At 44.7% G+C, this 13,640-nt stretch overlaps 1 protein-coding gene across 1 annotated transcript in view; it reads right to left on the bottom strand.

Moving 5' to 3' along the window:
* Nucleotides 1-950: 950 nt before the first annotated feature.
* The window catches only part of Cd80 (CD80 molecule), a 19,047-nt gene continuing 6,357 nt past the window's right edge, over nucleotides 951-13,640 (bottom strand). Inside the window, exons 2-3 of the mRNA XM_032900199.1 lie at nucleotides 4,356-4,676; nucleotides 951-1,350 (exon numbers count right to left, since the gene is read on the bottom strand). Of these exons, the coding sequence (XP_032756090.1) occupies nucleotides 1,031-1,350; nucleotides 4,356-4,676 (641 nt within the window). The 3' untranslated portion in view covers nucleotides 951-1,030. The remainder of the gene's footprint in view (nucleotides 1,351-4,355; nucleotides 4,677-13,640) is intronic.

Below are 13,640 nucleotides of genomic sequence, written 5' to 3'. Positions count from 1 at the left end.
TGTGATTGAGATTTGAGTTTCGAGTGTTGAAATCATGCCAAAACAATTTGGTTTATGTTGGGGACCAATGTTTTCGGGAAATTTTCTTACTACCTAGAAAGGAAAATAGTTAAGAGAATCAATCTCAGATCTGGAAGAGCAAATCACACATTAGACTGAACCTGTAAGCAACCATAACTATCTCAACCATAAATAGGCAGGCACAAACTTGTCACAGTGCGTATTTAATGCACGTGTCATACAGCATTGCTTCTGTACTGTGCGGACATAGGTGTCCTTCGAATGGGGCTGAGATGGGAGGAGACTCCCATGTCTACCTCTGTAGACTCAGCCATTCAAATTGGATGTGCATTTCAAGTATCCCATGATAATCTGCCATGGATTTAAGATCCATATATTCCTATTAAAAGAGAATTTCTTTGTCTTACTGTTTCACCTTTGGAGAAATGGAATTTCACAAGCTTACAACCTATACGGTAAATTATTGCCTCAAAATGACCTCTTTTTCCGCCCTGGGCATTGTCCTCAAAGACTTTTATCATATAACTTGACCAGCTTTTGCTCTGGATGAACCATTAGGTGGGATCAAGCCAGGGCTTTGGGCATGCTGAGCCAGTGCTCTGCCCACACCCAGATTCAACCAGTAGTTCTAAAAACAAAAATCCACCCCAAAAAGGACAATGATTTTTGGTACCATCGGACCATTGGGAACAGGGAATCTAAAGCAAAACGCCCAAGTGTGGACTGGGTTTGAGAAGGACACAATTTAGTGCTTTCAAAAAAAAAAAAAAGACAACATCACATCAATTGTAAAATGTCTACAGATGGCTAGCAGTTCTTAGGCCTGCCTATAGAGGTTGAATATTTATTCCAATAAAATGAAATTAGCCTAGGAATATCAATATTACACTTGCCCAGTGATAAAAGTCATCATCACACGTCGTGTATGTCTAAAGTGAGTAAAATTACCATCAAAATCAGCAAGCTCAATTCTAAAATAGGGCTGTTGGGTTGTACTTCTAGATCCCATCTAGAAGTATAGTTCCTTCCCAGCGTAACATTGCTTACGTTTTTCCCAGGTGAAGTTCTGTGACACGTGAGCATCTCCATACTCAATGAAACAATCGATGAAGTGGTCGTACGTCGTGTTGAAGTCTAGTTGGCTACTAATGGTGTACAGCTCAGATTCAGGATCCTGGGAAATTGTTGTATTGATGCCATTTAATTCTCTTCCATTTTCCAACCAAGAGAGGCGAGGCTTTGGGAAACCCCCGGAAGCAAAGCAGGTAATCCTCTTTATGTCAGCAGATGGATTTCCAGACTCAGTTATGTTGGGGGTAGGGAAGTCAGCTAGAACAAGCGTAGAGTTATACATGAGTACAGGACTGTGTGCTTAGGTATGTGCTAAATAAATTTTCAAGGTTCAGCAAGAATGACAAAATAAGGTTGCATTTGCATAAGTCATTCATTAGTTAAAAGACCTGCTTTGAACTGACCACCTCAGTTGTCTCCCACCTTGAACGAGATAGAAGTACAGAGAAAGGAATGGGTTCCTGTGGGAAACGTTGATGTAGTACCTGCTATTGTAAGAGGAGGAAAGACTGATTATTGAGTCCCTCCTAGTTATTTCTGGAAATTATTCTCCTTATGACAACCTTAGGACGTTAGATTCAGATTTCAAAAGGTCATGGACCAAGTAAAGTGTGTCAGTACGGCCTGGAGTCCCAGACTGAGACAGAAAGGTTGCTTGAACTCTACAAGTTTGGGACCAGCCTGGGAAGTACAGTGAAGACCCTGTCTGATAGAAAATAAAATAACCAGGCAGAGTGGTGCAGGTCTTTAGTTTAGGAGGCAGAGGCAGGGGGATTTCTATGGCTGAGGTCAACCTGGTTTATATAGCTAGTTTCAGGCCAGTCAAGGCCTTATAGAGAGCTCCTGTCTCCAAAAAAAAAAAAAAAAAAACAAAAACAAAAAACAAAAAAGATAGATAGATAGATAGATAGATAGATAGATAGATAGATAGAAAGAAAGAATAGCACAAAGGTGAAATGATTGACGCCTATAATTTTATCTTGTAAGTAAATAGTTTTGGGGAAGACATAACCCTGTGGCAGAACTGCTACCTGCAGTCACATTTTTCAACCCCAGAACCCATCCTCGCTGCCCCCTTCTATTTCATCCCTCCCTTTCCTCCTGATACTGGAAGAACACCTGTGGCTCCTTTTATCTGTTTGTTTGTAAAGAACATTGGTGAAGCCACCCTTCAACCTGAGAACCAGAAAACAGACAGGAGCCCACACGCATGGTCATGCCTCTACTGGACCTCCAGTTCTCAACTCTCAAGCATCACCCTAAATCCATGTTCAGTACTCCCTTGCTTCTTCCAAAGCAAGGTCAGCTGAGCATGGTGGGCCATACCTGTAGGCAGGTATGCTTTGGAGGCTGAGATAAGAGGAGTGTGAGGTGAGTCTGGGCTAAATAAGAGTTTGAAACCACTCTTCCTCATTTTCTAAAATGAAAAAGTGGCTTGTTGTACTCAGATAAAACTATGTCCAAATATACAATATTAAATCTGTGATCACAACCACTACATGTTAATTCCTTGCTACTCTGACATTTTAAAGGGACAAGGAGTCCTTCTGGAGTTGATTTCATTTGTATATTGACCTCCAGTAAGACACTAAAGTCGACTTAGAATCAAGTGGGGAAACCCCCTACCACTTGCTTCTCCAGCTTAGACTTTAGTAATTTAACTCCTTCCCTGTCCTGTGACAATCGATCCCCCCACTTCAGTCCATATATTGAGCTCTCATCCTGGAAATCTGAGTACTACAGGGCTCATATGAGCAGAGGTCAGGGGCTATCAAGAGCTGTCTTTAACTGAGATCTGCCTTGTGGATGTAGGCCACTTGTTTTCCAGTCTTAGTTTGTAGATGGGTTAATAATGCATGCATTCCTGAGCTGAAGAGATGAGATGACACCATTTCTAGAAATCACGTAGCACGGAGCTGACACATAGGATCTATTTAGGTAGATGCTCTCATTTAAATCAGGCTGTGAAGGAAAGCTTCTAAAACTGCCCAGGGATACTGGGAGAAATGAGGGTAGAATACAGTGTATAGTTACCAGGGAAGGGAAGACCCTGAAAATTTGGTTGGAGAGGAAGTCATTGTGGACAACAACAACAACAACAACAACAACAACAACAACAACAACAACAAAAGTCCTCAGTGGTGAATCTCTCTGAGTTTGAGGCTAGACTCCAAGTCAGCCGAGGCTACATAGTGAGTGAGACCTTCTCTCAAAAACCAGAACTAAAATGAAAGGGAAAATTTTAAAAAGGCCTTGCTCCTAAATAAAGTTTGATGTGTTCCTGAGCTATTTATAGTTGGCATTGTCATTTTCTACTCACTACCTTACTACCACTCAATCAAATTATGACTCCGATAGTCGACATGAAAACGTTACTTTTGTTTCTTCTAACCAGACACCATGGGCTTTTTAACCCGGAGTAACAAATCTGCGGACCTACTGTCCTCAGTCACAACTCACGTTTGTTCAATTCTGTGCTCCTTTTCTGAGAAATGGTTAGCTCAGTAAGAGCCACCTTTTCCTGTCTGACCGAGCTTACAGCACCTCAGCTTTTCTCCCCTGCTCCTTCTGCAAGACAACGTATTTAGAGGAACTACTTCGAAGGTCTAGACTGTGAACCATCTAAAGATTAGCCCTTTGGGAGTGAAGAGATGGTTCAGCAGGTAAGCACACACACTTAGCTTACTCCTGCAGGACACAAAAGTTCTGTCACTAGCACTCATATAGAGTGGCTCACAACTGCCCATAACCCTGGCTTCTGGGGAATCCAATACCCTCTTCTGGCTGCTATGAGCATCCATATACATATACATAGTTAAAAACAAAATAATTTAAAAAAAAAAAAAGACTGGCTCTTTATATCAGTTAACCCAAGTTTTGGTCACTTTTACTGGAGAAGGGTAAGTATATGTTATGAACAAGGCAGGAATGCAAATTATTCTGAACAGTAAGAAAGTCTGTGACCTAATTAACTTGTTACCCAGAGTAGGATAGGCACTTCCCAAGGGCACTTCACAGATTGGCCACTTCAGGTCACGGTTATGCTCCTGGGGGTCAGTAGGCATCTCAGGCCATTAGAGTCCCTTGGGATGGTTACTGTAGCCTTAAATGATCCCAACTACAAGAAGAGTGCCCTGAGAGGGGTTTCCACCTTGACCAATCAGGTCTCAGATGTGAAGTGAGACGTGTCCTTCTCTGATAAACATGATAGACATGTTCCTTTAAGGACATTACAAAGCAGTGAACCGGAGAGTCCTACCCACCTCTGACAGACAGCTCCACGGTGGTCAGGTGTTTCACCACGTACGATCCTCCTTCATACCTTTGAACGACACAGGTGTATGTGCCCCTGTCTGAAAGGATCAGGCCCAGGAGGCTAAAGGAGTAGTTGTTAGCAATGTCGTATACAGTCCGGTTCTTGTACTCGGGCCACACTTCCGGCACCCCGGAGATGACAGAAAGCACCATTTTGTCATGTTTTTGCCAGTAGATTCGGTGTATGGACTGCTCTTCAGAACAAAATTTGTAATCACAGGACAGCAATGCCTTTTCTCTCACCGACTTGGACACTTGGCCGACAACACCTAAGAAGAGGCAAGTAAGAAAAGATTTTATTTTTCATGAACGACCAAACTCTTACACTCTATAAAGTGACTAACCACGATGCTGGAATGATTGGGTTTTTTTTTTGGGGGGGGGCACATTTTTGTTGTTGTTTGTTTGTTTTATGGTGATTTTTAGAGATAGGGTCTCTCTATGTCGCTCTGGTTGTCCTGGAACTTGCTATTTAGACCAGGCTGACCTCAAACTCACAAGATCCTCCTGCTTCTGCCTCTCAAGAGACAGGGTGTGCTCGACCACACCCAACCTCAACACATTTTTATAACTGTATTTTGTTATTATTGTACATTAATTATGAAGAATGGTGAGGTTCATTTGCTTATTGATTGATTGATTGATTGATCTTTGAGACAGGGTTTATTTGTGTGGCCCTGGCTGTCCTGGAACTCACTCTGTGGAGCAGGCTGGCCTCACAGAGATCTACCTGCCTGTGCACCACTACACCCAGATTTCACTCATTATTTTTACTGTGGTTTAAAAGAACCACATATGGGCCCTGAAGGAGATAAGAACTCCACAGGGAGAGCACCAGACTCAACTAACTTAGACCCTGCGGGGTGGGGGGGTCTCAGAATCTGAACCACCAACCTAGGAACGTACACGGGCTGGACCTAGGCCTCCCTGTTCATACGCAGCAGATGTGCAGCTTGGCCTTCATGTGGATCCTGAACAGCTAGAAGGGGGGCTATTTCAGAAGCTGTTGCCTGTCTGTGGGTTATGTTCTATTAGCTGGGCTGCCTTGTCTGGCCTCAGTGGAACAGAAAGTGCCGGGTCTCACAGAGACCTGAAGTATCAGGATGGGAAGATACCCAGAGTATACCCCACCTGCTCAGAGGAGAAGGGGAGGAGGAGGAGGAGGAAGGATTGGGGTAACCGGAGGGGGGGTAGTGAGTGGGATATAAAGTGAATAAGTAAAAAAAATAAAATTTAAATTAAAAAAATCACATATGCCACATATATGTTGGCTTAAAATCCTAGCACTTTGGAGATAGGAGAATAGCAAATTTGAGGCCAGCTTTGTCCTACACTGTGAGGCCCTGTCTCAAAATATCAAAGGCTGGGGGGGCGGGTAGCTCAATGGTAGGGCACATGTATATCATATGCAAAGCCCTGAGCTTGATGGTCCGCACAGAGAGAAATACATCAAGTTTATTCTAGTGACCATCTTTACGTTCACAGTGGGGAAGAAATATCTCCACGTTGTTGTGAGGTAGACCTCCAGAGATGTTGGTATGTGTCCCAAATCTCTGCACCATTAAACAACCAACTCGTTCTCCATTTCCCTCACTCCTGGAGTCACTCTACTCTTGCCTCTAGGTTTCTGACTGCTTTAAATATACTGGCCTTCCTGTGGTTGGCCTGTTTACTTAATGTTACATCTTTAAGGTCTGTTCATCTCATGTTATATGACAAGAGTTCCTTGCCATCTGAAATGACGGTCACAAATAATCTGTCTCTTTGTCTGCCTGTCTGTCTATCTATCTATCTATCTATCTATCTATCTAACTATCTATTTGTCAATGTGTATGTATGTGTGTATATTTATACACGTATATATATTTTTCCAATTTGCATGTTGTATTATCACACACACACACACACACACACACACACACACACACACACACACACACTAATCTCATCTGCTAATGGACATCCTGGCTTTTCTAATTTTGGGTAGTTGGTTGGGATAGTGTTGCTGTGATCAGGGGTCTGCAGATGGCTCTTCATAACCCTGGTAACCCTTCATGTGGACATTTTCATGAAGTAGAATTTCTGTGTCATATAATTTTTATTTCTACCTTTTAGAAGTATCTGCTACTTTCCAAAGAGGTTGCACTCCAACGCTTTTGAGAAGGATCTGGAAGCCACCGATTAGAAAGCTAAATACAATCAAATGGAAAAATACCCAACTTGGTTCTGCAGTAACCAAGACATGCCATTAAAATCAGACTCATGCAATAAGCAGTATAATACAACCCAGCCCCCCTGCATTTTCTGAGGGTTTTCCAGTGACAAGCAGGATTTAGCATTAATATGAACTTTCTCTTAACTCACGTAGGTTTTGGTCCTATTCCAGGCTAGCCTTGAACTCCCTATGTAGGGTGACTTCCTGTCCACACCTCCTGAGTCCTGGGATTACAAGCAAACACCATTATGCCTGGAATCCTATTGCTTCTTATGTGCTCTATCAAACAAATTGATACCCCGAAGATAAAATAACCTTGATCAAAACTCCAGAGAATGTGCTGACATTTGCTCACAGACTGCACCACAGCCTAGGGCCTACCGCACCCCTCCTTTCTGTTTTCTTTGTGTCATTCTTAGAATGGGAACAATTGCAAGTTGATCTACTCCCCCTAGCTATGAGGTCATAGTGCTTTATAGAGGTCTTGGCTGGGATATTTAGGAAGCTTGCAGCAGTGGGGACCATGACTCCACGCCCTATGACGCTCCATCAAGAAGGAATAAAGGAGGCAGATAAGAGAAAATACAAATTTAAAAGAGGGCCATACTAAATAAGTCATACAACAGAATGTCCTTATTCCTGGAGTCCACGTTTGTTAATTGGCCTATTCTCCAAAATTATTTACAGTTAATTTGGGGTATGGCAGGGTCTTGCTATGTAGCTGTGGTTGGCCTTAAACTGATAGCAATTCTTTGGCCTCAACCGCAAATACTAGGGTTACAGAAGTGTACCGTCTTGCACGGCTCCAAAATTTATTTACAACCTAAAATCAATACGTGTAGGATTGTAGACACAGGGAGAACAGCAACACACATGCATGCCTGACATACCCAACAGAGGTAAAGCATGGTGCTCTGTCATCTTGCTTCAGTGTTTATACTGCAGCAAGGATCCTTTTGTCCCATTGCAGTCTCTTTAGTCCTATACCTGTCTCATAACACAACTCTGTTTTTTAAAAGAAGACCTACCCAATGGGACTTTCCTCTTCATTTCTTCTACAGCTCTTTCTCCATGTTACATGTTGGAGAGAGAGAGAGAGAGAGAGAGAGAGAGAGAGAGAGAGAGAGAGAGAGAGAGAGAGAGAGAGTTGCACAGAGCTACATTTTGTTTTGTTGTTTGAGACAGGGTCTCTGTAGGTAGCTCAGGCTAACTATCTTGATCCCCCTGCCTCAGCCTCCTGAGTACTGGTAAAGCTATGAGCCACCATGCCTGCTACTAACATGGTTTTGATTGCTCTCACTTTCCTACCACATAACTTGATTTGGGAGAACAAAAGCTACTAAAGCTGACACACACCCCCCTCATCTAAAGCTTCTGATTATGCAGCCTAAAGTGAACCCAATATTTTAACCTTATACCTTGAATACCTATTACTACATTGGTAAATAAACTGCCATTTTAAAGGGATGTCACTACAGTGAGTTGTCCTGAATCTTCCTCTCTCCCTCACCTTCATATAACAAATGGTGAGCAGCTAACGAATGGAGAAGCACCTACTCGTTTTACACTCCCATCCAAATGCCTGTGGACCTAGAGTCAGAGACAAGACACCCCCGAAGTGGGATGGTCCCCCATGAGAAGGCAGATGGCTTTTAAGAGACCCCCAGTGAAAGGGCCAAGGCAGGTTAGACAATCTGCTGCGCCCCAAAGGAACATGGGAGACAAAGTTGAGGCCTGTGGAGAGGCCCTACCAGAATTGCTTTATTGTACAGATGAGAAAACTCAGCCAAGCAAAAAGACACTGCCCCCCAGTTTTACATATGTGTTTCTTTCTGGCCCAGACTCTTAAGACCACTCTCTATTTAGTGCCATAATAGTTAGTGTTGGTTGTTAGAATCTAGAATCTAGAATCTTGATTGAATCTAGAATCACCTGAGACACCAGTGTGGGCTCCCAAAGAAACTCAGGACAAAATGGCTGGCTATGTGGCCTGTTTGACATCCATGCGGCCACTCCAATCTCACAGGATTGTAAGTATCTCTTAGTTACAGAGTCCTGGCTCCTCCCAGCACTTCTCATCCCTCTTACCCTACTCTAAACCTTTCCAGCTCCTGGACTTGGCTTCCCTTCCCCAGCTTTTGAATCCTTATAACCCAGCCATTTCAGCCGCATGTTCTCTGGGTCCTCAGCTTCTCTCTCTTGATGATCTCTTTGTTCTTCTCCCTCTCCTGCTCTCTCTTCCTTTCCCTCTCCCTCCTCCTCTCCTTCCCTCCCTCCCTCTCTCTCCCTCTCTCTCCTCTCATGGCCCTGGTCTATTCTGCTGACCTTGTTCAATCTGCTACTTTCTCTCAGTGTTCTGGACTCTCCCAGATGCCTCTGGCTGTACTCTCCCTCATATCTGGAATAAAAACTTTCTTCTCAACCCTCTTTGGAGGGGCCATTTCCTCATTCTCATTCAGGTAGCTTTTGGCATGCCTGTGGGGGATTTCACGAGGCAGGAAGACGTGCCCATTGGGTGGCAATATTTCTTAAGCTGTGTGTGTGTGTGTGTGTGTGTGTGTGTGTGTGTGTGTGTGTGTGGAGAGAGAGAGAGAGAGAGAGAGAGAGAGAGAGAGAGAGAGGCAGAGACAGAGACAGAGACAGAGACAGAGACAGAGCTGGTCACAGACATCCCTACTGTTTCTCACACATCCCTGCTGCTGTGGCTTCCCTTCCATGAGAGACCATACCTGGAAACTGGGACAGAACAAACCCTTTCTCCCCTAAATTACTTTCATCTGTCCATTTTATTATAATGACAAGAAAGGAAACCAAGGTAACCGATTCCCCAGTTTTAGGATTCAGTTCTAGAATAACTAAGCCATTGCTCCATCCGACCCCACCACTGAGCTCATCCAATAAGAGAGAATCAGTGGGTAAAGGCAACTGCTAACAGATCTGACGTCCTGAGTTTGGTTCTTGGAAGGAGAGAAACAGCTCCTGCAAGTTGCCCTTTGACCTCTCCACCTGTACCATGTGTGTGAATACAAATGAATAAACAATAAAAAGAAAGGGTCCATTGCTGGAGAGATGGCTCAGCGGTTAAGAGCACTGACTGCTCTTCCAGAGGTCCTGAGTTCAAATCCCAGCAAGCACATGGTGGCTCACAGCCATCTGTAATGAGATCTGATGCCCTCTTCTGGTGTGTCCGAAGACAGCTACAGTGTACCCACATAAATAAATAAGTAAAAAGAAAAGAGGGTCCTAGGGGGCTGTAATGCCAGCACTTGGGAGGTAGAAGAAGGGAGACCAGAGTTCAAAGTTATCCTTGACTACACTACAAAAGACTATCTCTAAATGAACAAAGCCAAAGAAACAACAAAACAGAAGGGGAAGAACTCCCTTCTTTCCAGGCGTGGCCTGATCTCGTGGTTTCAGGTTAGAACCAGTCACAACACTGTGCCTTACACCTGCGGGCTATGTCTTAGCTACCTCATGCCCCCTCTATCTTGTCTTTCTCTCAGCGGTCTGTCATCTGTGCATGCAGTGATCCTACAGCTTGGATCTGCCAAGTGGGGTCCCATTTTAAAACTCAGTCCCAGAAGCTGCAGAGATGGCCCAGTGGTTAAGAGCACTGGCTGATCTTCTAGATGACTTCTCTCCAATTCCCAGCATTCACAAGGCGGCTCGAAACCACCCGTGACTCCCGGCACCTTTTGGCCTCTGCAGGAACCAGACACACACGTGGTATCCACATACACATGGATATAAAAACCCATGCATATAAAAAACAAAAAAAAAAAAAAATAATGGGGTTGGGGATTTAGCTCAGTGGTAGAGCGCTTGCCTAGGAAGGCATAAAGGTCCTGGGTTGGTTGGTCCCAGCTCCGAAAAAAAAGAACCAAAAAAAAAAAAAAAAAAGACTTGTGCAAAAAAAAAAAAATAATCGGGCACGTTTCCTCATCAATATACCCCAGAAAAAAACCAACATTTCATATCTAAACCCAAACTCATTAGCTCCTAGCATAGATCGATGTCACCAAATTCCTCTTCTGACCTCTTGGGCTGTGGTTTAGGGACAGCATCCCTCTAAGGCCCGAAGTCCCAGGCCCCTGCCCGGTGCTCTCATCTGCACATAGCTTGCCTTGTCCCCTGAGAGTCACAAAGATGCCCTTGGGGAACACCATGTGTGCAGCCTCATTTCCAGGTCCTCTGGCTCTTGGAAAGCAAGATCTGGGGCGAGGGCACTTCCCTATCACATCACCCATTCAGGAAGTATTCATGTCCCTAATTAGAGAGCACCAAGCTCTCTGGCTGGCCTTTGGGCAACTTTGTTGAGCGTCAGCACCTCCTACTCGGGTCATAACTGACAGAAGTGAAAAGACGGACTGGGAGAGGCCTGTGAGAACTGAAGCTGAGACTGACCCGGACGCCGGACGCACCCGGGGATACAGGAAAGCTAAAAGATGCAAAACACAGCACAGACTATGGACGCCCACTGACTCAGACTCTAGTCTCAGCTCAGCTACTTTTCCGTACTCATCTGTAAGAGGGGTGTGATGCCTGCCCATTCCAGAGCACTGCAGAAGTAAATTCAAAGTAAACAACCCAGACAGAGAGGATCCTGGGGAGAGGAGTGCCTGCTGTCCTCCTGTCTGCCCCAAGTCTTATCCTCCGGTTGGTTTCATCTCACTGAGGGGTCGTATCAGCTGCGTAGCGTTCTGGTCTTGCTTGGGCCTGATGAACACCGTGACGTGAAAACGTTCATTTCTTCGAGCCCCAAATAATGATAATGGGCTATCTCCTCCTCAGACCTACTCGCTCCCACCCCATAGAATGCAACCTTTCCGGCAGCTTTTGACATCCGGTGACTCAAGGGAGAAAACATGATCAAAAGCAAAACTGTCTCCTTCCGAAGGCAGTTCCTGAGGGGTTGCGGGCAGTCACATGGAGAGAAGTATGGATATTTCTCTAAAGGTCATGCCTGCCTCACCAATGGGCTGCTCCCCATTCCTGTCTGAGCCCCCACTCGTCACACCCTGATGCTGAGGAAGAACCAGACTGAAAAGGGGAATCAAAACTTTCCTGCGTGACCCGGAAATTCCCACAGGAACCAGGCTTCCACTCTCATGCCCGAGCAATGAGAAAAATGGAAGAAACAGCGTGTCAGGCTTTGGTCTGTCAGTGACTCTGGCAGGGAGTCAGATTCCTGAAGCTTTACTGGTCGGGTGTACCACTTGGCACTCCAGCACCCCAGACAAAGCAGGAGTGAGTGTTCAGACAGGACACCGTACTTAACCCTCCTCACTGTGCCCAGGATGTGAGAGAGGCCAACATCTTCCTCAGAGGTCCATCCATATGGTCATATCAGTATGGGGTGATGTTCTTTACTCAGAAAAGCCCTTCGCTGTCTCTCTCAAATAGCTTCTTCTAACTTTATCAGTCTAGCCACTCCATAGCTCTGTCCTTGAGATGTCTGTCTTTGACCTTTTTTGTTTTTGTTTTTGTTTTTTGTTTTTTTGTTTTTTTTTTTTTTTGAGATGACCAATGTTGTCTATTCCTGTGTGTCCTGGTGCACTCTCGCTCTCTTTTTTAATCATTTATTTATTTTATATATGTGAGTACATTGTCACCGTCTTCAGACACACCAGAAGAGGTCATACAGATCTTGTTACAGATGGTTGTGAGCCACCATGTGGTCCCTGGGAATTGAACTCAGGACCTCTAGAAGAGCAGTCAGTGTTCTTAACCACTGAGCCATCTTGCCAGCCCCCTAGCAAGTTCTTTATCTGGCCTTAAACTCAGCAATCTTTCTGCCTCGGCCCCCTAAATGCTGTGATGACAAGTATGTGCTACTATACTTGGCTTTATCTTCAGTCTTACCCCAGCAGATACAGGTAATACCTGGGAGATTATATCTGTCTGTCTGTCTGTCTGTCTATCTATCTATCTATCTATCTATCTATCTATCTATCTATCTATCTATTTATCTATGCTTGTATACATAAACTCCACGCGTGTTTATATGAGAAGCTTTGCCCGTTTTGTCCATTGCCACATCTACGGTGCTGATAACAGGGCCTAGCTGAGAAGGTGTGAAGTGGATGCTTACTGAATGCATAGCTAAGCATCTGGACCTCGGATCAGCATGAGTTAGAACCATTGCCTTGAAAAATGGGGAAAGCCCCTTGGGCCTCAGGTTCACTTCAGCTATCTTCCCTACATACAAAACTACCTCAGCAGTCCGAGGAAGGAAGCCAGGCACTTGGTTATCTGTGATGCTGTATGATTTTTAATACATATTTTTACGTTTCATTTTATTATTTATGTATATGTTTGAATGGATGGATGGATACATGCCACGGGTGTGGAGGTCAGAGATCAGATCTCAGGATTCGATTCTCTCCCTTCACCATGGATTATGGGGCTTAATCAGGTCATTAGGGCCACACAGCGAGTGTTTACCCTGGGCTCATGTCTGCAGCCCTAAGATGGGTTTTTGATAGGGCTCTTCTGACCATGTACTGCATGCTGCTCTGCTGAACCACACCCGGAATGGAACCATAGAAACGGTCTGACCTGTGGTCTGAGCAGAGGGCCCACTGCTGGCTTGGGGTGCACACATCAGGCTCCCTGTAGTCATCAGCCAAGGCGATGAGAGGAGATGGGCAGAAGCAGGAGGCAGCTCTGCTTACCTCTAATGAACACGTGTACAGTGTTCCTCTGGATGGCAAACTCGGGACTCTAAGCAGTTAGCACCAGTCCCTGCCTCTCCTGATCCCTTTGCGGTCCTCCTCCCTGACTGACCTCACTCCCAACCACCAGCTCTCTAGCAGAGGATGCTCTAGCCAGCAGACATCGAGACAAACCACACACATCTTTTAAGGACTCAGTCTACAACAGTGTGTTAGTAGCTCTGAAAACAAATGATGTTCCAACACATACTGTAACACAGATGAACCCTGGAAACGACGTTAAAGGAAAGAAGCCAGACAGACACACAACACCACAGGATGTGTGCGTCCACTGTACGAAATGC

Source organism: Rattus rattus, chromosome 4, assembly GCF_011064425.1.
Source record: "Rattus rattus isolate New Zealand chromosome 4, Rrattus_CSIRO_v1, whole genome shotgun sequence".
NCBI classification, from domain to species: domain Eukaryota; kingdom Metazoa; phylum Chordata; class Mammalia; order Rodentia; family Muridae; genus Rattus; species Rattus rattus.
Note: the sequence above shows the minus strand (reverse complement) of the source record. Positions and strands in the feature narration are given on the sequence as shown.